General features: G+C 34.4%; 1 protein-coding gene across 3 annotated transcripts in view; it reads right to left on the bottom strand.

The window, feature by feature from the left end:
* LOC149800357 (cytosolic phospholipase A2-like) overlaps positions 1-27805 on the bottom strand; it is a 182671-nt gene that overhangs the window by 25493 nt on the left and 129373 nt on the right. For 2 of the 3 annotated variants that reach the window (XM_089959981.1, XM_089959980.1), the window contains exons 2-6: positions 7790-7912; positions 5780-5804; positions 3518-3596; positions 2883-3029; positions 988-1103 (exon numbers count right to left, since the gene is read on the bottom strand). In XM_089959981.1, coding sequence (XP_089816107.1) covers positions 988-1103; positions 2883-3029; positions 3518-3596; positions 5780-5804; positions 7790-7797 — 375 coding nt within the window. In that variant the 5' untranslated portion in view covers positions 7798-7912. Of the gene's footprint in view, positions 1-987; positions 1104-2882; positions 3030-3517; positions 3597-5779; positions 5805-7789; positions 8312-27805 lie in introns of those variants that run through there. The other variant, XM_089959979.1, reaches the window with a different exon arrangement.

Here is a 27805-nt window from a genome sequence, read left to right on the forward strand (position 1 = left end):
GCAGGTGCCTCATAAACAGTAACAACTCGGTACCTACGTTCTACATCTGTATAGTTGGGGGTAAGTGCCTCATAAACAGTAAGAACTCGGTACCTACGTTCTACATATGTACCGTGGGGGCAAGTGCCTCATAAACACTAACAACTCGGTACCTTCGTTCTGCATCTGAACCGTTCGGGCAAGTGCCTCATAAACAGTAAAAACTCGGTGCCTACGTTCTACTTCTGTACCGTCCTGACAGGTGCCTCATAAACAGTAACAACTCGGTACCTACGTTCTACATCTGTACCGCAGGGGCAAGTGCCTCATAAACAGTAACAACTTGGTACCTACGTTCAACATCTGTATCGTGGGGGGCAAGTGCCTCATAAACAGTAACAACTCGGTACCTACGTTTTACATCTGTACCGTAGGGGCAAGTGCCTCGTAAACAGTAACAACTTGGTACCTACGTTCAACATCTGTATCGTGGGAGGCAAGTGCCTCATAAACAGTAACAACTCGGTACCTACGTTCTACAGCTGTACCGTTGGGGCAAGTGCCTCATAAACAGTAACAACTTGGTACCTACGTTCAACATCTGTATCGTGGGGGGCAAGTGCCTCATAAACAGTAACAACTCGGTACCTACGTTCTACAGCTGTACCGTTGGGGCAAGTGCCTCATAAACAGTAACAACTTGGTACCTACGTTCAAAATCTGTATCGTGGGGGGCAAGTGCCTCAGAAACAGTAACAACTCGGTGCAGTAAACAGTTCATCCATGTTTTTTAATATCGAATAAGAAAAACAACAATAAGAGCGAAAACAATAGGTTTTCTAAGACTTACATGACAGCAGTCAACTTTTGGGTTCTAAATCTAAAGACATAGAAAATAAATGGGTAGACCAGTCAGACAAGAAACATATTATTTCTTCCAGTAGGAACAAAAATGTCGGGAGATAGTATTATTCCTTGTAGGCATGACTTAATTAGGTTCTTACTTACGTTATTAAAAAGAAGTGTTTTCTTCACCCAGGTATATTTTTCCAATGTATTTATATCTATTTTACTTAATCCCAATGTTTCATCCCATCCATAGTTAGCTTCCATCAGCTTCACCTCTGAAATAAACGTTGCGATACTACAATTATCTCTTACATTACATAAGTATTCATGCATACGTTTCTCTGTATAATGTATATAATACATTGCAAAATTTGAGTATAAAGAGAACGCTGAATCAGCAAAAGCATTTGTTACAAATACCGACCATAACGCAAGACAAAAGACATTACGCATATCACTGTTTTCATTTGCAAAAAGATTACTAAATAAATTTATTTCATTCACAAACATTTTTTAACACTAAAAGCTTCACATTGTCAGATGCAGTACTGAGACTATAGGACATAGACAAATAAAAAATGAGTGTCATACAGTATTAATACTTTTTATGTCATTGCTTCCATATGTAGCTGTAGAAACGTCATTTCATCGATAGAATAAGCAAATATATACTATATCATTTATCGGTGTTTTATATATACAAGACTCCCTCAATACAAGACCATTCATTATAACACCATTTTTGTTTAATGCTGATATGGTTATGGGTGAAATTATATACATCACGTACATCATTATAAGGCGGTCTCATCATACATTAGTATACGATATGATTACCAAAGAGAAAGCAATATAATGATGGAGTTAATGAAGCATGCATATGAAATGAAATTCTAAGCGATGTAGATTACGTAAATCAGATTTTCCTCCTCCATCAAAATAAGCATACGCATTTTCAGTTGAAATAGAAATACCAACATAAACATCTAATAAAATCATTAAATCATGATTATTTCAAACGTGCCCTTTGCTTCCAACATACCAATACAAATAAACAGGCATTTTAGTAATTTCATTCCCACTTACCAATACAAACACACAGGCATGCTAGTAATTTCCTTCCTACATAACAACACGGACACACAGGCATGCTGGTAATTTCCTTCCTACATAACAACACGAACACAAACGCATGCTAGTAATTCCCTTCATACTTACCAATACAAACACACAGGCATGCTAGTAATTTCCTTCCTACATAACAACACGAACACACAGGCATGCTAGTAATTCCCTTGCTATTACCAATATTAACGGGGCTCCGAGTGGCCGAGTGGTCTAAAGTGCTCTCCGTTACGGATCATTGCTATCTCACCTCTGTCTGCATGGGTTCGAGTCTCGGATTCAGCCAATGTGGGTATGAGAGAAAGCTTGCCAGTAGCTTCTCGTGGGTCGGTGGTTCTTTTGGGGGGTTTTCCCGGGTTCTTCCTCCACCATTAATACTGGCCGCCATGTATAGCCTATCGTGTGCTGAAAAATGGCGTTAAACCCTACAACAACAACAACAACCAATACAAACACACAGGCATGCTAGTAATTTCCTTTCTACATAACAACACGAACACACAGGCATGCTAGTAATTCCCTTCCTACTTACCAATACAAACACACAGGCATGCTAGTAATTTCCTTCCTAAATAACAACACGAACACACAGGCATGCTAGTAATTCCCTTCCTACATAACAACACGAACACACAGGCATGCTAGTAATTTCATTCCTACTTACCAATACAAACACACAGACATGCTAGTAATTCCCTTCCTATTTACCAATACAAACACACAAGCATGCTAGTAATTTCCTTCCTACATAACAACACGAACACACAGGCATGCTAGTAATTTCCTTCCAACATACCAACACAGTAATAGAGGCGTGATAGTAAAATCCTTCCTACATAACAACACGAAAACACAGGCATGATATACGAGTTATTATGTGGTCTAATTATAGATAATTGGACATGCCGAAGAGCACATTGTAAACATACCCATTATATTTTCAACGTTTTCATCCAGTAGGAATGTGAAGGTCTCGTTCCATTCAGGGTTCACCTCATTGTCGATTGTCTTAGACCTTTTCCGTCCATCTGGAGAAGTTCTAATTGTCAATGCAATATACGGATCTGGTGTGTCCACTGCAAATACAGCATCGTTTAATTACTGCTTTATCTCAACGTTGGACTTTAAAATTTGATGAAGACAGCATTTTAGTTAACATGGTCTCGGTCAGATGACTTAAATCTACAAGAATGCATACATGTTCGCTTACACTACGTCAATAAAAAGACAACGTTAAACAGGAATAGACTTAGATCAATCAACATTCAAGCTACTTAATATATACTACATATATTATATTTGGCGTGATATTTATTTTCGCGGAGATCGCTGGAGGATCACAAGCGTGAAATCATATCAGCGAAATTGATTGGCACGAGATAACATTGACCTTTATACTAAAGACATAAACGCGCATAGTAAAATGAAATTCCAATCAAAGCATACACGGCTTTGGTTCTAATGGCAACAACGAAGACCATGTGTCCGGCCTACTGACGAAAACAGCTTAGCGAAAACTCGAGAAAAGTTATGGGGATGTTCAGTGAATGACTTCTTAACGTACCATAGTCACTCCAACCTTTTGTTATCTTGCGTCCACATAAAACTTTGACAGTAAGAATCATGCATCCTTTATGCTCAACCTGCAAGATAAAAAGGAGCAGCCTATCAGGCGCCGTAACGGACAAAAGCTGGTCCAAACAGAACGTTGCAGTTGAAATTGTCATGTCATTTGTCCAGAATTCCAATTTCACATGTTGTATCAAAAATGCTTGTCCTTAAATTTCCATTTTCTATGTCTAGATTTTAGATTGTATCTGTTGAATTGAACAATAGTGGTTGAAAGTTATATTTTCTATGTCGGGGTTTTAGGTTGTGTAGTTTGAATTACACGGCGGTGGTTGAAATTTCAATGTCAAACGTCGAGAATTTCTAATTTACGTATTGGTTCAAAGAGTTTATGTTGAAATTTCCATTTCATATGTTGAGTATTAAGATTTTATCAGTTGAATTACACAGCGCTGGTTGAAAACCCGATGCCCAATATCCAGATTGTATCTTCTGAATTGCACGACGGTTGTTGAAATTTTAATGTCTTATGTCGAGAGTTTCAGTTTAACATGTTGAATCACGTTCATTGTTCTGAAAGTTCCATTTCGTATGTTGAGTTTTTAGATTGTATCTATTGAATTACACAGGGGTGATTCGATATTTTATTGTGTTTGTCAGAATTGTTATTTTTATGTGGTAAAATGATGTGTTAGTGTTAAAAGTAACATTACACAATGTCCATTTCAGCAATTCAAAACAATATCGAGTATTAAGATACATCATTCGTGTATTCAGTTATGAGGCACCATTACATTTCATGCATTTACAGTTTGAAAGTTACCATTCACACGTCGAGAATTACTATGAATTTCTTCACTATAGGTCGCTCTCGTGAACGGACCGCGTTATTTTTAAACAAGGAGGCCGCTTCTCGTTGCTGTGAAATTCAACAGATCAAATCTAAATCCTCGCCATATGAAATGGAACTTTCATCACAAACAGTGTTGCATACAACGTGTGAGTTGGTGATTCTCGACATATGATATTGAAATTTCAACCACCGTTGTGTAATTCAAAATATACACTGTTAAATGTCGACATAGGAAATAAAACTTTAAACCACCACTGTATAATTCAACATTTAAAATCTAAAATCTCGATCTAGAAAATGGAACTTTAAGGACATGCAGTTTGATCCAACACGTGATATTAGATTTCTCGACATACGACATCGAAATTTCAGCAACAACTTTCTGATTGGACCAGCTTTTGTCCGCTACGGCGCCTCATAGCAGCCTACATTATCCCAAAAACGGGTAAATTTGAAGACGAAGATATAAACGAAAGAATTTCCATCTTGAAATACAACTGAAAACCAGTTCAGTTAATGTCAATTCGCCATGGAATTCACAATTAAATCATTAATAACAAGATTATATATGGCTGCAAGAAACAAATCATGAGTGTGTGTGTGTTTGAACTTTTAACATCGCTTTAACAATTTTTGCCATATCGCTACAATATACGCAGTGTGGCAGTTTTTAGTGATATCTAGCAATGAGGAATCATGTCGCAAACCTGTGGCATCATGTCCCACCTAGTCACTTTTTCCTGACACCAGGCCATCCAGTCGTAACACTGGCCTTTTAATGCTGAGCGCCAAGAGATGCAGCTGTTAGTACCATTATTATAACTCTTTGGTATCACTTGGCCAGGATTCGAACCCTGGACCTCCCGCATCCGAGGCGGACGCTCTAGCATCTTAGGGCAACTGAGCGGGGCAGAATTATGACAAACGGTTCATGTCAAATCTTATTTTATATGCATATATGCCGACCTTTATTATTTTTCAGCACCCGATAGGCTTTAAATTACAGCCAATAGATTTGGTCCAGGAAAAATAGTGGGACAACCTCGGAAATAACTATTGACCTAAGAGCAGTTACTGGCAAGCTTCTCACATACCCAAGTTGGCCGAGCCGAGACTGAAACCTACGCGGACAGAGGTGAGATGTAAGTTATCTGTAATGGCAAGCAACTTAGACCACTCGGCCATCCGGGGCCATTCTATATGGTGGACACATTATTATTTATTTATTTATTTATTATGTGTGTGTGTGTGTGTGTGTGTGTGTGTGTGTGTGTGTGTGTGTGCACATCGCTTGCTTTGACACTATCCTGCAACTGGTGATATACATTTTTATTACAGAGCATTAGAGAAGTACTACAGTATACGGACAGTTTCTCTCTTCAACAGTTAATAGCTCTTTCTTACCTCGAATATCTGATATGGATCAAACCTGAAACCAGAAGAATATAAAGGATATTTTATTGCTAAATATTACATCATATATACTGCATAGAAATAAAACAGTGACGCATTCGTGAAAGTAAAATGACTCATGTGAAAACCGTTTATACAGAGAAACATTTAAACTCTGATGCAGCCTTTGTCTTTTGTGATAAAATAACGTACACTTTAAAATCTACCTGTCCACTTAGCTCCCATTTCAAAAAGGTACTTAGCTCCCATTTCAAACAGGTACTTAACTCCCATTTCCTCTGCATCATGAAGAATGAATAAATTACTTTAAATGCCATAAAAGAACAACCACCAAGAGACACACGCACGCGCGCGCGCGTATGTGTGTGTGTGTGTGATTATTTTAGCACAATAATTTTCATTAAGACTGAAACGTCTGGCGCTCCTTATTAGGTTGTAAATAAAATTCTCACGACCTTACCTACAAGTATAGTATAATATCGAAATGTCAAATACGGTATCATCAGAAATGACGAACAATCTTAATCTTTTAACCCCATTGATAGTGAAGGCTAAATAGATGTCAGACCCTGAGACCCAACCTGGTAACGCATGTATGTTATATTGTATTAATAAAATAGTTTGAATCCAAGGTATACTCACATACCGAAAGCTAGAAACCGGTTATATATATATATATATATATATATATATATATATATATATATATATATATATATATATATATATATATATATATATATATATATATTAGATGTGTGTGTGTATGTGTGTGTGATTAAATGTCCTATATATACTTTCCCATGCGATGAACTAAGTGCAAATTATATTTCACACTACTAATGATTTTTTTGTTTTGTTTTTTTTTTTTGTTTAACGCCCTTTTTACCACATGGTTGTCAGTATATTAGGTGGAGTAAGACCCTCGAAACCCCCGGGAAAACCACTGACCCACGGGAAAACCACTGACCCACGGGAAGCTACCGGCAAGCACCTCACCTCTGTACTCACTGGTTAGTCTCGGGTTCAGTCATGTGGGTATGTGACAAAGCTTGCCAGTAGCTTCCCGTGGGTCGCTGGCTTTTCCCAGTGTTATTCCTTTTTCCTAATATACAGGCCGCCGTCGAGTGGTCTAAAGTGCTCTCCGTTATGGATCACTGCCATCTCACCTCTGTCTGCGTGCGTTCGAGTCTCGGATTCGGCTAATGTGGGTATGTGAGAAAGCTTGCCAGTAGCTTCTCGTGGGTCGGTGGTTCTTTTTGGGGGTTTTCCCGGGTTCTTCCTCCACCATTAATACTGGCCGCCATGCATAGCCTATCGTGTACTGAAAAATGGCGTTAAACCCTACAACATATATACATAAAAGCCGCCAGGTATACCCTATTATGTGTGAACAATGGCGTTCATCCCATAACAACAACAATAACAGCATAAAAAGTAAAGCGTAAAGAATATGAATTGACTGTCAGATTCCTAATGTTTTATAACTGTGTGATTCTAGCATTTCTAGGGCGAACTCTCGTTCCAGGGCAAGAGTGTTTGCTTGGTTTAAGGGCACTTCGTTTCACCACATCATTCCAAAGAAATGGGAGTTAAATGCCTTTTCCAGTGACATACAAAGGAATGGCCTGGGCAGAAATTTGATGCTATACCACTGCGATTCCTGTGCTTTTACAAACTTTAACATATCGATCTTCTGTCTTAAAGTACTTCATGTTTGCATATATCTTCATAAGTGCTTGAAAATTTCTTTATTTGTACATTTTTATAAGCTACTTTTAATTGGTACTAAAAAGTCATTACTGTGGTGATGTGCCTTTAAACGACAATACATAAATGTCACTCCAGGGCTACATAATATATAGATAAGTAGATATGCTGACAGAGAGACAGACAGATACATACATACATACATACACACGCACACACATACATACATACATACACACATACATACATACGTACATACATACATACAGACATACACACAAAGATACTCACTCAGTCATGTTTTCGTTCAGTTGGTTCGTCTTGGTTGATGTTGGCGAGGGGAAAACTTCGTTTTCATCTGATGGCGACAGATGATGGAAGACAGGGACTTTCCTTTCAATATTTTCCGGAATTCTGGGTTGAAAAGTAAAAGGCGATTTCATAGCGGACAAATCCGTTTCATCAAAATCAAACTTAAACATAGTTCCCATGACGGATATAAGAAGCTTCTAGAGAAAAGTATATAATCACACAACGTTCCTAGGTAGTACGGTAATGATAAATTACACTTGGCTGGTTAAAGCTGCCTCGGGACATTCAGCTTATATACCACTGACGCATATTGTCCTAACAGATCGATCCACATAAAACCTGCTTGGTTTTAGCTGTGTAGGATGTTGCAACTTGTAACGTCACCGGAAGGAGTAGCCTATACAGAAAACATATTTTAAATATTTCCTGTCGAATCTAAGCTGAGAGGTGGCAACAGGCTTTCCACTGGCAGTATTTCATTCAAAATAGGGTGGCGTGACAGAAAGGATTTATGTCTAAAATTAGCCGCGCAACATACGGGAGATAAGAGTATTTTCTTTGTGGTTTAACAAGGTTAAATGCCTGCGAATGACATTTTATGCAACACGCACTCGTGCAGATCGCCGTCAGAATGAAAGATGTCCCAAGAATGTTCTATGTTCTGTTAAAGGAGATATCATTACTTCCTGTTAAATATAAAAATGCTTATAAAATTAATTTCTAATGTATCAAAAATTAGTACAAAATTTTTGTAAGATAAATCTAATATTTGAGGACAATGAAATCTATATTGTTTTATAGTTATTATAACTTCCAACTGATATAATATAATGTTGGTTCTGTCTGTGGGAATAGTGTCTGACAGTACGTAACGTTGTGTAACTCCTCGCTCCTGGCCTCAGACTGTAACCACAATATGGTCATTGGTTTGATACCTCCCATTACAAACCAGGCCATTTAAATCGGTGTAAACATTAGCTGTAGGTAATGAGAAAAGTAGATGCTACGTAAGGTTCCTTTACATGTCCGTACGGTCTGTGTAATATAGGTTACGGACATGTCAGAGAGTCTGAGTAATGTTATATGGATCACTGACATGTCAAAGGGTCTGTGTAATGTTATATGGATCATTTACATGTCAAAGAGTCTGTGTAAATGTTATATAGATCATTGACATGTCAGAGGGTCTGTGTAATGTTATATGGATCATAGACATGTCAGAGGGTCTGTGTAATGTCTTATGTAGTATTGACATGTTACAGGGTATGTGCAATGTTATATAGGTCATTCACATGTCACAGGGTCTGTATAATGTTATAGGTCATTCACATGTCAGAAGGTCTGTGTATATGGATCACTGATATGTCAGATGGTATGTGTGATGTTATAACGGTCATTCACATATTAGAGGGTCCGAGAAATGTTATATAGGCACAACTGAAACAATCAACTTTGAACAGAAAAAGATTGTTTTGGTGGGTCAATGAATTTAACCGTTATCTGTGCATTCAGCATTTTTTTAGCACAGGATCATTTGGCTCTAATTAGTTTTTCTCCTCCTCCAGACAAAACATATTTCTCAAGTTATTTGGTGACCGGGGACTTTTGCTTCATTTGTTGCTTTTTTTTTTAAATTCTATCTCCTCCCCTCCACAAACCGCCCCCTCCCTTCACTCAAAAAATTAAACGGTCGGTCCCTTATGCAATCGGCGCTAACCCACTCTTAACTTGATATGCAACAACTCACACCCCTAACAACGAGGCCCAAGATTATCTGACACTGTTTGCTTAGAGATGATAACACTTGCAAACTAGGACAATGAATTTTAATTGGTGCGCAATAACTAATTTTAAAGATGCATAACTGGGGCTGACTGGGAGGGTGGGGGATGAAGGGGCATTCGTGATAGGGAGGGAGGGAGGGAGGAAGCCAGATCGTTTCGTATGGTCGGTTTTCTATACTGTTTGATAGTGAAAATGATGCTCACTCGGATTACAAAAAAAAGATATTCACTGTCCTACGTAAAAGACAGAGAAGATCTGATTTTTAGTCAGATTGGGAAATGCTTAAAATCCAGGTTTTCCAGCCCACAAAGAAGAGAAACCGAATGAGGATTATATTCAAGAAAATAGTCTGTGCTAAAATCTAGAACTAGCATTATTTTTTTTATCCAAAGAGGAGAGTCTAATTCAACGTGTTAGAACCATACTCATTTCTATCCATGTTGCATAACAGTGGAAAGGAAAAATTGTTCAATGAATTACTGAAATCAGGTCCGCAGATTGCTTCGCAGTACAACATGAGAGTTATGAAATCGTGTAATAGGTGGCATGTGTGCAAAATGTAGATTACGTGTTACATTTTGTGTTAGATTTTATGTTTATTTTGTGTTATTTTAAACTCAATATTGGATTCATCAGTCGGAGAACACGAGAGTTATATGACCTCCTCCATGAACACAGAGTCAGATAACTCCATTTAGCCTAGGTGTGGATCGAACTCGCAACCCTTGGAGTATGAGTCCCAAGCTCTTCCAAACGAGCCAGCACTGCTCCTTCAGATAGTAAAACAATGTTCACCGCTATCTGTCAGCATTTTCTGTCCCCATCATAAAAGCAGAAGGGGACATGGTGGTTTGCTACTCTCCATCAGTATGTAGGTATGTTTGTGTCCCGAAACGAGTTTTAGAGCTATAGCATAAAATCTATTGGATTTAGGGACATTAAATTTAACGCACTTTGTGGTGGACATTAACCTGATAAAATTTTCAGACTATTACAGTAACTTTTCTACCATTTTAAAACATTTTTTTTACTTTATTACACCAAAACTTTTGGACAAACGTCAGCTTTGCACAATTCAGCCAAATCTAGCTGAGGTAGAATAATGGAATTTGGTATGCCTATTTATATTCACACTTGAGTCTCATCATATAATTACAGCAATTTTCCTCTTTTTTGTCTTCTTCTCATTATTAACACAACAGAGCATAACATATTCGAGAAAGGGCAAATAAAGTTTTGATTTCTAATCACATGTGGATGACCTAATTAGACAGTCAGCTCATTACAGCAAATTATACATGTCTGTTATTGCTCTTCTAACTATATCTGCATCGTAACTCTTTCTTTTCTACATAACTATAATTTTCAGCATATGATTTTCAGGTACCGACGGAGATTTAAAGGAAAAAAGGTTTTAATAAATACAACGCGATTTCCTTCAAATATACCATATTTTATCTTACCACATGACTCATGTTGGAATATTTTTCGACGCAAACTCTAATTTTCCAAGGCTAATTTAAATTTTTCAAACATCGTGTGTGTGTGTGTGTGTGTGTGTGTGATATTTGATTCGCATGCCACTAGAGCGATGTCTACAAAATGTCTAATTTTCATTTGGAGGGGGATTTCAGAGTGTTACACGGGGGGAGTGAATGTCCCTCCGTATTTGGTTTTCGTTATCTAGGGGTTGACCGCCCTCGATGTTATTGCCCGGTTCGAGTAAATAGAAATATAAGTGGTGAAACTTATAGGTGGAATAGATAGAGATCTGAGCAGGTATATAGAACAAACCAACACGAGCCCCCGTACATATAAACAAACAATTTAATCAATTCCATACAAACACTGTGAAAATTCATTACATCAGGAGTGTACTCTGCTTTTAGAAATTTAACTTTCACCGAAATACAAAGAAAACGCAAATATATCTAAATATGATAGCCAATCTGTTACTGATAGATTTAGTTCATCATAAGATCGAGTGAACAATCGAAGTCAACGTCTTGTATGATTTCATAACCTGCTCGTCCTCAGTCTGTTTTTGCTTCCTCTGTCGCTGTTCAGACCCTTGGATCTCGGGATGATACTTCCTACCACCCGTCTCAGGACACTCAAAATACTTCTTCAGAAATTAATACGTTGCAGGGTTGCGTCACAGGATTATATGTCTCACTGCACCTTTCTCTATGCGTCTCCGTATAGGTCTCAGAATAACATCACTCATTCGTTCATACGTCTCTGGAGCTATTTTCTCCCTTTTAAATAAATATAAATAGATACAACCTAAATTTCCCGTTATTTATGAAACGGTTAATTCTTCATTATTCTCCCTCGTTATCAGATTTCACTATCAGTGCTAAACAGACGCTAAGGCTATCAATCGACTCCACATGTCCTATAATGACCCTAGTTAGTCAAATGGCTAATTCGTTACGCCTTGACTTTACACATTACCACATACACAGCGAATAAATAGGATCCATATCGTCAATCAATTACTAGATCATTTCCGTCAATACACACTTATTCTTAATCATAAGTGAAATCTTCTAAATTCGGCGAATTCACACGGATTCTTGAAATCATATTAACTAATGTAATGCATTAAATTCTTAGAACATCATTCTTATGCAAACAAGACGACAAATTCAAACAATTCGTCAAACTTATCTAAAGAAGATTAATGTACAACTTCCTATGCATAAACTCAACACAGTTATACTTCATAAAGCAAATTATTACACGAATGTAGAAAAAAGATTTATGCAGATACAAATAAATAACTTCAGCAAAGCATTATATATGGCATCAACAAATTACATGGAATTGTCACACTACCTTTGCCGTCAACGTTTTTCCTCCCCCTAATCGGTAAATTAGTTCGTCGGTTCCTTTCGACAATCGTCCCCTTTTTGGACAACAGTTTTACGGAAATTTCTTGCAAATTTCCGGAGTCATAACCTTTGGGTCTCCTCTTGTAGGAAAAGCTTAGACTGATTAAAATTCGATGCGGGCGATATTAAAACCTATGAAATTTTGTGTTGGAACACGCCCTCTCATTTAACATACCAATCAGAATCAAATATCTCTGCCGCCCTTTTTTCCAGAGGCGCCAAAGTCAGGGTCAACTTGACCCTGGTAGTTTGAGTAACAGAGTTTCTGCATTCTCTCAATTGTGACAACTTTACCATGAAAATGAAGTTTTCCTCGTCCTAAAGTGTCCGCCTGGCTGCTGTATAAACAAATGTTTAATTAGGAACAGAATTCTCCCTCTAAAGGACATTACCGTACACGGTAGTATGGCGATATGATACGCGCTTGTCTCCATAAATCTAATTAATGGTTGTCTGGTCTCAACTAATGTATTCTTGTTAGATCGACATAAAATTTGCCACTTCACACAGAGTCTGCTGTATCGATTTACGTACTTTATAAACAAACATCTATTTTTATTTTATTTAGTTTTTCCTCTTTGCTTCTTGGTCTTTAACTTACTTTTGTTTTACCTAGAGTCTAATTTCGTGACTTTGTGATGTATTCTTACACGCAAATCCACCAATCATTTCACGGTAATCAGCTGTTACTATAACAACCGCAAGTTAAATTTGGATGAAAATGAGCTTACTTAAAATCTAACAAATTAAAGATCGTCAGCCAAATGGTCAGATAATGTTGATGAAAATGTGTCCAGATGTAAAGACACGTGCTGGTCAGTACCGTGAGCTTGGAATTTATACTGAAAGTGAAAACAAGAAACGTTCAAAACAGGACTATTGTTGTACGCATCTTCCTCTTAGGGAAGTGATGATTTTTAATGGTATATAGTCTGCTTGACTGAAAACATATATATTGTAAGGGGAAAAAAAGCATGAACCTTTTCCTTGTAGTGACAATGGTTGTTTTTTTTTATTTTATTGTGAAATAATTTCGTAGAGGATTTTTTTTCTTGGAGATTTATGTAAGCAAAAAATATTTTTTGGTTTTTTATCAATAGCATTTTTTTATAAAAATCAGGTCATTCTGCCAACGAACAAAACTATGTAGATTTCTATTGTATTATCTTGTATAGACAACTAATTACCGACAAATACAAAAGCAAACAATAAACCAGTATATCGGTTTGTCCAGGATTAGCATACGAGTTTGAATCTCTTTCCCGCCAGGTGAAAATATTATATTTACTCTGGTCTGACCTTACAGCCTGTTTAAAATTTTCAAAGTTTTTCTTTTTTGCTAGAATTTATTAAACCCGTGGCCCAGCGGTTAGAGCGTCCGCCTCGGATGCGGGAGGTTGCGGGATCGAACCCCGACCAAGTCATACCAATGACTAATTAAAATTGGTACTAGCAGTTGCCTCGCTTGGCGCTCAGCATCAAGAGGTTAGTATTAGGACTGGTCGACCCGGTGTCTTGATAATGGGACTGGGTGGGACATTATGATGCATGTCTGTGGCATGATGCCCCATTGCTAAATATCACTATAGTCAGTCACACTGAAATTTTTTAAAGCTACGTTAAAAGTCCAAATCACACACACACACACACACACACAGAGACACAGACACAGACACACTGCTATAACTTCGACAAGGTTAAAATTGAGAGATATTCCAAATGTATGTCACCGCGCAATTTCCAAAGTATTTTGTGCTTTAAATCAGCCATAGAGATACAAAAAGAGTTATTATTTTTATCATAGGTTAAGGACCTAACAGAAAATATGGATTTAATCACATTTTCAAATGAAAGACAAATCCCAATAGAGGCTTCTCGTTTAGTTGAATCTTACTGGTGACGTAATGACTCTTAATACACACTCGAGATTCCTTGTTTCAGATATGTTATCACGGTCAATGTTATTGAAATAAAAATATTGTACGCGTCGGCTCCGATATGTAGATTTCTTTTTTCGTTATCAAATTATTTTACCAAGCACATCGTGTTTAAATAATTCAAATTTAGTAATGGCATTGATCAGTAAGTGTATCAGATGACTATTTATTTTATACTAGTTTTTCTACCAGTCTCACAATAGTCCTATCCCCGGAGCAGACATGACCACGCCTCTCTCATTAGCATAAGGCAGATATAACGGCCCCATATGCATTATCATTAGCATAAAACACCTTATAAAATTAAAATAGTTTATGTTGCAAGTTACCTCGTGTGACATAGTGTTCGTTTTCTGCTGTATACTAAAATTGCATGAAAGAAGGTGAAATTTGTTTCGTTTGTCTTTTGAATTTGTCTATGATAAATAGCGGCAATCGAATAAGTCTCGGACATTAGGACTGAAAGTCCAACAAGATGCCAGTATACATATAAATCACCCGATGCTCACACTTTAACAGCGATAGTATTGGTCGGCAGTCCGTGGAAATACGTGTTAGGGTTTGAGTGACATAAGGCCATGCGTTAATTTGATAGTCGAGCCTGTGGACAACTCTTACAATGAATAGCACCCATCCGTCCCCCGCTGTTAAGGTTTACGGAAGAAATGAACATTCATCTGAACCAATGTTTAACTCTGTGCCTATCCATGGAGATTATCTTAATTCTAAAGTCAATCCAGCCTTTGCTAATTAACACTTTTTGTCATGAAAAGCGTTACAACGTTTGTTTGTTTTTGTTCCCCTATTTTTAGAGTTGTATTAAATAAATTGGACATTACTGAACGTGAACTTTCCACACATGGCTGTGTATATGGTTTGAGTGATATCTATATCTACCTGAACTTGGACTTTGACCTTAAAGTTATGAATAAATGAATTAAAATTACTCTTTTGTGGAATAACAGTTTTAGTTTGTCTGGATCACCCCACCTCCTCTATCCTCTAAGTCAATAACACCACTTGCGGGCCCCTTGCGCGTTGATATCAACTTGAGTACCGACTCTGTGTTGATTATGCTACAAGGATTGATAACTATTTTTGCATATATATTTGTCATTAGATGTTATGAATACAAAACAATTCCGGATTTTATTTTTGTAGTTTGTTCTACAAATTTGTATTTATTAACAAAATGAGGCAGACTATTATTCAAGCTAAGTATGTAAAATGCAAATCCATACTTGTAAGCGTAGATATCAATGCAAGTTAAGAAAGAAACGACGTCAGTAAGTAAATATATAAACAACCCAACCGCCCAACCACCACAACCCACCCCCCAAACAAGCAAATGAAGAACACCCCATCATAATATCCAATGCATGACGAAACCCCACTGTAGATGAACAAAATCAAGAAACACATATGACATGAAAAACGGTACAAAAATCCAGAGCATCTGCCTGAAGCCTGTTAAGCGATGGCGGACATTTTGAATTATTATTATTATTATCATTATTATTATTATAGTTGTTGTTGTTGCTGTTGTTGTTGTTTAAACATGACGCTGTTGGCGATACCTTATCTGGATTAAGTAGTCTTTCTGACTCCATACTATGAAACACCATCAGGTGATGTATAGCTTTACGGGATTGTTAATTTACAATACAGCTAGAAAGAAAGTAAACAGAAACATGATATACAACTACAATGTATATACATGCATATCTCTAACCAAATCCACAGCATATCAACAGCATGAAGTTTTGATGTCAAAAGGGGATAAACCGTACGAATTCACCAAATACGATCAAAAGGAGATAAAAACAAACTTGCTGTTATGTACAAATAGTTACAGATCTTGTGATAAAGACTACTTTTCATGAAGTTGATCGGACGCGGAATTTGCTACAAACTGAATTTCCTCGCGGTCGAAGGATGGCGTCACCTAACACAAGCCACGCAAACTTAAGGCGCAAGGCACAATGCGATTAGATGCGTGGAATCAAAGTAAAAGCTTTTAAACACGTTTAAAAAAATAAAAAATGCAAGTTTTTCTTTTTATTATAAAATAATTGTGTAAATTATATAATAAACATCAGTACAATAATTTGATCTGGGTCCTTGCAGTCTCGTCTGGTTTGATAGCAGAGGACGTCATGCCATGATCGACCCTTCCGGCATCGCGACATTCCATGTTTTTCCGGTACCAAACTCAACGCGATGCAAGCACCTATACAAAGTTATTATACTAAAACCCTACATAGTTCATTAAGGACTAAAACATCATTACTAGTATGTATGGTCCCATCCCTTATCACAAATAGAAAGGTGAGGTTACGCATGTAAAAGATAAAGCAGTATAGCATTGCCTGAAGCGGCGTAAAATATACACCATATCCAGGAAACCGTAAATTAGTATTCCAATATCAGTACACCAAGAGGACAAATAGAAGACAACGACATCACAAAAGATTTGGCACGCCAAAAGAGCATCACCGCTCCGGTGGCCTAGTGGTTAGAGCGTCCGCTTCGGATGCGGGAGGTCGTGGGTTCGATCCCCGGGCGAGTCAGACCAAAGACTTACAAAAACGGTACTAACAGCTGCTTCGCTTGGCGCTCAGCATTAAGAGGTTAGGACTGGTCGGCCTGGTTTCAAGATAATGTGACTGGGTGGGAGATCATGCTACATGTCTGCGGCGTGATGCCCCAGTGCTAGACATCACTATAAACTGCCACACTGCAGACATCGTAGCGATATGACTGAAAAAGTGTTAAAGGTACGTTAAAAATCCAAATCGCACACACACACACACACACACACATACACCAAAATAGCATCAGGAACAGGAAGAGAAGTAAAGAAATGCGAGAAAAGTACACAACAGCTGGATTAGGGACAAGGCAGCAGATATCACAAAGATCAGGAACAAGAGAGACACAACGGAACTGAAGTACTAAGAACATAAAAAGAAGAGAAAGAAAACAACAAGGAGACAGTACAGAGCAAGGAAAGCAGCGACCACTTAAATGAAAAACAGAGAAGCAACTGCCAACCCTTAACAATGAAAATAACCACCACAAACCTTCCATATAGAAAAGAAAATGCCATCCCCAAAAAAATAAAAACAACAACCCAACACCCAAATCTGAATACCTACCCCTCCTCCACCATCCCACCCCCATCATAATAGAACAGAGGTGGGCAAACTTTCCAGTGCAAGTGCCGCATACACAAATTTACACCTTGTCGCAGGCCGCATAGTTCATTAAGTAAAATAATTAATATTTGAAATAGCAAAAACAAAAGGTTTTTCTAAATAGCATCTAATTAATTTTCAGTTGTTAATATGTTGTTAATATTTGAAAACTTAAACTTCAAAAGAAGCACATTTATTTGATAAACAGAGTAACATAAACAGAGTCAGTGCGAATGATGACTTGTTCCTAGGCCGCATGAAAACCCTTGGCGGGCCGCATGAAAGCCATTGGCGGGCCGCATGCGGCCCGCGGGCGGTAGTTTGCCCACCCCTGCAATAGAAACACAGTCTTATAGCACACTACCAGTATAGCACATACAGAACACATACATCTATAACTGACATACAGCACAGTCGAGACCTAGCTTCCACTCCCACGGCCCACCCTACCCCAAAAAAAACCCACCCCACAATATATTATCGTATGGGACTTTCATTCTGACCCAAGAAAGCCCTCTTTAAAATACAACTGTATGGTGGCCATGAAAGGATGTTCTTGTTGTTGAAGGGTTTAACACCATTTCTCAGCACAAGATAGGCTATACATGGCGCCCAGTATAAATGATGGACATCAGTTAGTGTTGTTATAGTCCGAGTTTGCTCTGACCCTTGCCACCCCTATTTGATATTTGGACATTAATATTGGGGTGTATGGTCAGAGTTAACTGCCTATCGAAAAATTGGAATGCGCCGACACATTTGGTGTCGGCATAGGGTAGCCGCTTACTAGCCGGCCTAGCAAATTTGAACGATGTTTGATCGGCGAATACCTGCATGAAATCGATAGGAATATGATTTATTTTCTCAGAAATTGCAAACATAGCATTTGTTATATCTTTAATCCGCTGACAGACGAGACGAAACTACAGCGTTGCTGAATATCGACCTGGATCTCGCCATTTGCATTCCTAGTCACATGACTACACAAATCTCGCAATCTGCATGTTGCATGAGAGTGAAGAAGGATGTTCAGGCAAACAACATGTACTATTTTCCATCTTAAATCAAGCTTTGGATGTTCAAGTAAACCACATGTACTATTTTCCATCCTAATTTTAGCTTTTGATGTGCAAGCAAACCACCTGTATTATTTTCCATCCTACATCAAGCTTCTGATTTTCAAGCAAACCACCTGTACTATTTTCCATCCTAAAACAAGCTTTGGGTGTTCAAGCAAACCACATGTGCTATTTTCCATCCTAAATCAAGCTTTGGGTGTTCAAGCAAACCACATGTGCTATTTTCCATCCTAAATCAAGCTTTACTGATTTGTGTACATCACTCTTTCTCTTAGAAAAAAGTAGTAATTGCCAATTAATTATAATGCTATCTCCAAAAGAGGAAAACCCATTTAGTCACACAAAAGCAGGCGTTTGCCGCCATTGATGGATCAATGCAGCTAGGGAGTAAAATTCATACGTATGTACGTTCATGAGAAACTGAAGTTAATTTACATTTACAGGTTCTATTCCTTAAACCGTTCAACAGGAAATGTTTTGTGAATTATTCAGTTTCTCGTATATTGGTATTTGTTAACAAATCTGTGAGCAGTAGATATCACAGATGTGTGAAATGAAAACAAGTCAAACAAAATGTTATAGTTTATCATCTATGAGTTTTAATATCATGGATGCTTTTCTGCTGTTACTGGAAGAAAACTATTTCACTCCTTCATCTGTAAAAAAGCGGATGTACTTGGTGACTTGATTCTTATTACAAAGAAAGTCTTGTACACTTAGTCTCTCGGGTGTCCATGTACTGACACTTCCAGTCAATATTTGATCCGTCTAAAACATAATAAATCCTCCTGCACAACTAACCATAAAGCCAGACAATAAGAAACATATTTGTTATGGATTATGCAAGAAGAAAAGGAAAGATAGAGAGGGCCTTTTAGTATTACCAACGAAGCTTCGTATGTCTATTTTTGTCTTTGATATACCTGTCTGAAATGGACACAAGATGTTGATTTGCATACACAATAGACGGGTTTTAGTTCAGTTCAATTCAATTCTAGTAATACTTATATCCCCGTCTACCATCGTTCGTGTCGACCTTTACCGATATTATTAAAGATTCGTTACTTTTTCTTCCTATTTTGTGATTCTTAAAGGCACTTTAACACAGTACTAGCTGATTCGTGCTAACAGAATGGGAACTATGTAAATTTCATAAGGACACACCGAGACAATGAACTCGGTGGGCCTAAGTGGGTATCTAGCGACAACCTCTGCATTACGAGTCGGGTGCTCTAACATCTGAGCTTAGTAATGTGTTACATGTAATGAAATAAAATCATATAAATATGATTTATCCTTGATATGATATTCAATAAAAGATTAAAATAATTATTTTTTTTCCCTTCATGTCAGACTAATTTATGGACATCGAATAAGGTTTCATATAATCATTGTCTTCCACTGGTCTTTATTTTGTTGAGGATTGGTGGATTGGGTGGAATTGCGGAGGTGGGGGTAGAGTGGAAGCAATGAAAAAATATGACTGACAACTATTTCAAAGGAAGTACTATTTATATCATGTGACATCATATGACGCCCGTGTATTTATGTATTTTCACTGCATATGTGATATGGTAGTCTCACCAAGTCTGCTATTGTGAATAAACTGGGGTGATGAACAATGATACTAAACAGTCATACTGACATATTTTCATAAAGAATCTTTGTTGATAGCGTATAAATGCTTCAATTTTGATCTTCATTACAATTTCGGTTTATATGTAGTCACCCTACCCCCTGGAGTACTAGGATGTTATTTCTTATTTTTCACTATACATTATTATGGAACGATAAGGGACCAACCATTTAATTTTCTGAATGGAAATGGGGCTGGAAGTAAAAGGAGAAATACATGAGGTTCTGTGCGTGTGTTGAAAAATATTCACAGACCTCAAACAGTGATAAAGAGGTTAAATTGAAAAGAAAGTTAAATGATCTTGTAGTAAACGAAACAACGAAATACAAAATATCCTGGTTCGAACGAAAATATGTCCCCACCTCACCCCCAATTAAATAGTCGACGATCATTAATCCAAGGTCAAAGTTTCACGCCCCGTTACAGATATACACCTTCGACAGCCTATTAATTATAAAGTGTTCCGAATTTTATTAAAATATTTGGTTTCAATATCTTCGAGAAACATTTACACATTATCTTTGTCTCCCAAGCATTGCCATGGCTTTGCTTACTGCAACGTTTGTCTGTACCCTTCAATAAAACATTAAATTTTGTAACACTGATTGTTGAACTAAAACTATATCTACCGATCTGATAATCTTTCAGAGATGTGAGGTTATCCCGGATGTGGCTTAAGGTGGGGGAAGATATTAAAAACGGTGAGAAGATGTTGTTGTTTGAAACAACCATGGAAATACGTTGACTCATAATCTACTTAAAGCAGTCCAATGAAACTTGCGTCGTAAGTGTTCTTAGTAAAGTCACAAATAATTGTGTTTTAAACCTATCCTGTTTTGTGTTAATCAGTTTTGACATTTTTACCATAGTTTGAGACTAGAATCGCACTGTATGACCTTTAACTCGTTGTACAGTGCTTATATTGTTGGTGTCAGAAAATGCATCGATCTTTTTAAAATTCCAAAAGTCACGTTTGAGTCTCCGAAATCGAACTTTATACCCTCGCCTCAAGTCGCATCTATTATTCAACTAGAATAGACCACTAACCAATCCAAACGCAAGTAGTGTTAACATATGAGGCAACTGCATTGCTGTGGTAGTTTGTGGATACTTGAATCACACACACACACACACACACACACAAAGACCTTTGCACCCTGCAGGTCGCATAACATTCACAATTTCGAATGTTCGCAACTTTTACATTTTCACCCAGTTTTTCTATTATCACCATATATTTCTATTTCATCCCTTGTTAAGATTTCATATTATCACCATACATTTATACTTTATCCTTTGTTAAGACTTCATATCATCACCACACATTTATACTTTATCCTTTATTAAGACATCATATTATCACCACACATGTATACTTTATCCTTAATTAAGACTTCATATTATCACCATTCATTTATACTTTATCCTTTGTTAAGACTTCATATTATCACCACACATTTATACTTTATCCTTAATTAAGACTTCATATTATCACCATACATTTATAGTTTATCCTTTGTTAAGACTTCATATTATCACCACACATTTATACTTTATCCTTTATTAAGACATCATATTATCACCACACATGTATACTTTATCCTTAATTAAGACTTCATATTATCACCATTCATTTATACTTTATCCTTTGTTAAGACTTCATATTATCACCATTCATTTATACTTCATCTTTTGTTAAGACTTCATATTATCACCATTCATTTATACTTTATCCTTTATTAAGAATTCATATTATCACCGTACATTTATATTTTATCCTTTATTAAAGACTTCATATTATCACTATACATTTATACTTTATCCTTTATTAAGAATTCATATTATCACCATTCATTTATACTTTATCCTCTATCAAGACTTCATATTATCACCATACATTTATACTTTATCCTTAATTAAGACTTCATATTATCACCATTCATTTACACTTTATCCTTTATAAAGAATTCATATTATCACCACACATTTATACTTTATCCTTTATTAAGACTTCATATTATCACCACACATCTATACTTCATCCTTAATTAAGACTTCATATTATCACCATACATTTATACTTTATCCCTTGTTAAGACTTCATATTATCACCACACATTTATACTTTATCCTTTATTAAGACATCATATTATCACTACACATGTATACTTTATCCATAATTAAGACTTCATATTATCACCATTCATTTATACCTTATACTTTGTTAAGACTTCATATTATCACCATTCATTTATACTTTATCCTTTATTTAAGACTTCATATTATCACCATACATTTATACTTTATCCTTTATTTAAGACTTCATATTATCACCATACATTTATACTTTATCCTTTATTTAAGACTTCATATTATCACCATACATTTATACTTTATCCTTTATAAAGAATTCATATTATCACCATTCATTTATACTTTATCCTTTATTAAGATTTCATATTATCACCGTACATTTATATTTTATCCTTTATTTAAGACTTCATATTATCACTATACATTTATACTTTATCCTTTATTAAGAATTCATATTATCACCATTCATTTACACTTTATCCTATATCAAGACTTCATATTATCACCATACATTTATACTTTATCCTTTATTTAAGACTTCATATTAACACCATACATTTATACTTTATCCTTTATTAAGAATTCATATTATCACCATTCATTTATACTTTATCCTTTATTAAGACTTCATATTATCACCACACATTTATACTTTATCCTTAATTAAGACTTCATATTATCACCATACATTTATACTTTATCCTTTGTTAAGAATTCATATTATCACCACACATTTATACTTTATCCTTTATTAAGACATCATATTATCACCACACATGTATACTTTATCCTTAATTAAGACTTCATATTATCACCATACATTTATACTTTATCCTTTGTTAAGACTTCATACTATCACCACACATCTATACTTCATCCTTAATTAAGACTTCATATTATCACCATACATTTATACTTTATCCTTTATTTAAGACTTCATATTATCACCACACATTTATACTTTATCCTTTATTAAGACATCATATTATCACTACACATGTATACTTTATCCATAATTAAGATTTCATATTATCACCATTCATTTATACTTTATCCTTTATTAAGAATTCATATTATCATCATTCTTTTATACTTTATCCTTTCATAAGACTTCATATTATCACCACACATTTATACTTCATACTTTGTTAAGACTTCATATTATCACCATTCATTTATACCTTATCCTTTGTTAAGACTTCATATTATCACCATTCATTTATACTTTATCCTTTATTAAGAATTCATATTATCACCATTCATTGATACTTTATCCTTTATTAAGATTTCATATTATCACCACACATGTATTCTTTATCCTTAATTAAGACTTCATATTATCACCATTCATTTATACTTTATCCTTTGTTAAGACATCATATTATCACCACACATTTATACTTTATCCATAATTAAGACTTCATATTATCACCATACATTTATACTTTATCCTTTGTTAAGACTTCATATTATCACCACACATTTATACTTTATCCTTTATTAAGACATCATATTATCACCACACATGTATACTTTATCCTTAATTAAGACTTCATATTATCGCCATTCATTTATACTTTATCCTTTATTAAGAATTCATATTATCACCATTCTTTTATACTTTATCCTTTGTTAAGACTTCATATTATCACCACATATTTATACTTTATCCTTTGTTAAGACTTCATATTATCACCATTCATTTATACCTTATCCTTTGTTAAGACTTCATATTATCACCATTCATTTACACTTTATCCTTTGTTAAGACTTCATATTATCACCATACATTTATACATTATCCTTTATTTAAGACTTCATATTATCACCATACATTTATACTTTATCCTTTTTTAAGAACTCATATTATCACCGTACATTTATATTTTATCCTTTATTTAAGACTTCATATTATCACTATACATTTATACTTTATCCTTTATTAAGAATTCATATTATCACCATTCATTTATACTTTATCCTATATCAAGACTTCATATTATCACCATACATTTATACTTCATCCTTTATTTAAGACTTCATATTATCACCATACATTTATACTTTATCCTTTATTAAGAATTCATATTATCACCATTCATTTATACTTTATCCTTTATTAAGAATTCATATTATCACCACACATTTATACTTTATCCTTTATTTAAGACTTCATATTATCACCATACATTTATACTTTATCCTTTATTAAGAATTCATATTATCACCATTCATTTATACTTTATCCTTTGTTAAGACTTCATATTATCACCACACATTTATACTTTATCCTTAATTAAGACTTCATATTATCACCATACATTTATACTTTATCCTTTGTTAAGACTTCATATTATCACTATACATTTATACTTTATCCTTAATTAAGACTTCATATTATCACCATTCATTTATACTTTATCCTTTATTAAGAATTCATATTATCATCATTCATTTATACTTTATCCTTTATTAAGACTTCATATTATCACCACACATTTATACTTTGTCCTTTATTTAAGACTTCATATTATCACCACACATTTATACTTTATCCTTTATTAAGAATTCGTATTATCACTATACATTTATACTTTATCTTTGTTAAGACTTCATATTATCACCACACATTTATACATTATCCTTTGTTAAGACTTCATATTATCACCATTCATTTATACCTTATCCTTTGTTAAGACTTTATATTATCACCATTCATTTACACTTTATCCTTTGTTAAGACTTCATATTATCACCATACATTTATACTTTATCCTTTATTTAAGACTTCATATTATCACCATTCATTTATACCTTATACTTTGTTAAGACTTCATATTATCACCATTCATTTATACTTTATCCTTTTTTAAGAATTCATATTATCACCGTACATTTATATTTTATCCTTTATTTAAGACTTCATATTATCACTATACATTTATACTTTATCCTTTATTAAGAATTCATATTATCACCATTCATTTATACTTTATCCTATATCAAGACTTCATATTATCACCATACATTTATACTTTATCCTTTATTTAAGACTTCATATTATCACCATTCATTTATACTTTATCCTTTATTAAGAATTCATATTATCACCGTACATTTATATTTTATCCTTTATTAAAGACTTCATATTATCACTATACATTTATACTTTATCCTTTATTAAGAATTCATATTATCACCATTCATTTATACTTTATCCTATATCAAGACTTCATATTATCACCATACATTTATACTTTATCCTTAATTAAGACTTCATATTATCACCATTCATTTAAACTTTATCCTTTATTAAGAATTCATATTATCACCACACATTTATACTTTATCCTTTATTAAGACTTCATATTATCACCACACATCTAAACTTCATCCTTGATTAAGACTTCATACTATCACCATACATTTATACTTTATCCTTTGTTAAGACTTCATATTATCACCACACATTTATACTTTATCCTTTATTAAGACATCATATTATCACTACACATGTATAATTTATCCATAATTAAGACTTCATATTATCACCATTCATTTATACCTTATCCTTTGTTAAGACTTCATATTATCACCATTCATTTATACTTTATCATTTATTTAAGACTTCATATTATCACCATACATTTATACTTTATCCTTTATTTAAGACTTCATATTATCACCATACATTTATACTTTATCCTTTATTTAAGACTTCATATTATCACCATATATTTATACTTTATCCTTTATTAAGAATTCATATTATCACCATTCATTTATACTTTATCCTTTATTAAGAATTCATATTATCACCGTACATTTATATTTTATCCTTTATTTAAGACTTCATATTATCACTATACATTTATACTTTATCCTTTATTAAGAATTCATATTATCACCATTCATTTATACTTTATCCTATATCAAGACTTCATATTATCACCATACATTTATACTTTATCCTTTATTTAAGACTTCATATTAACACCATACATTTATACTTTATCCTTTATTAAGAATTCATATTATCACCATTCATTTATACTTTATCCTTTATTAAGACTTCATATTATCACCACACATGTTTAATTTATCCTTAATTAAGACTTCATATTATCACCATTCATTTATACTTTATCCTTTGTTAAGACTTCATATTATCACCACACAATTATACTTTATCCTTAATTAAGACTTCATATTATCACCATACATTTATACTTTATCCTTTGTTAAGACTTCATATTATCACCACACATTTATACTTTATCCTTTATTAAGACATCATATTATCACCACACATTTATACTTTATCCTTAATTAAGACTTCATATTATCACCATTCATTTATACTTTATCCATAATTAAGACTTCATATTATCACCAATCATTTATACTTTATCCTTTATTAAGAATTCATATTATCACCACACATTTATACTTTATCCTTTATTAAGACTTCATATTATCACCACACATCTATACTTCATCCTTAATTAAGACTTCATATTATCACCATACATTTATACTTTATCCTTTGTTAAGACTTCATGTTATCACCACACATTTATACTTTATCCTTTATTAAGACATCATATTATCACTACACATGTATACTTTATCCATAATTAAGACTTCATATTATCACCATTCATTTATACCTTATCCTTTGTTAAGACTTCATATTATCACCATTCATTTATACTTTATCCTTTATTTAAGACTTCATATTATCACCATACATTTATACTTTATCCTTTATTTAAGACTTCATATTGTCACCATACATTTATACTTTATCCTTTATTTAAGACTTCATATTATCACCATACATTTATACTTTATCCTTTATTAAGAATTCATATTATCACCATTCATTTATACTTTATCCTATATCAAGACTTCATATTATCACCATACATTTATACTTTATCCTTTATTTAAGACTTCATATTATCACCATACATTTATACTTTATCCTTTATTAAGAATTCATATTATCACCATTCATTTATACTTTATCCTTTATTAAGACTTCATATTATCACCACACATTTATACTTTATCCTTAATTAAGACTTCATATTATCACCATACATTTATACTTTATCCTTTATTAAGACATCATATTATCACCACACATGTATACTTTATCCTTAATTAAGAATTCATATTATCACCATTCATTTATACTTTATCCTTTATTAAGAATTCATATTATCACCGTACATTTATATTTTATCCTTTATTTAAGACTTCATATTATCACTATACATTTATACTTTATCCTTTATTTAGAATTCATTTTATCACCATTCATTTATACTTTATCCTATATCAAGACTTCATATTATCACCATA

Source organism: Sinohyriopsis cumingii, chromosome 5 (assembly GCF_028554795.1).
Source record: "Sinohyriopsis cumingii isolate HCF-2022 chromosome 5, ASM2855479v2, whole genome shotgun sequence".
NCBI lineage: Eukaryota > Metazoa > Mollusca > Bivalvia > Unionida > Unionidae > Sinohyriopsis > Sinohyriopsis cumingii.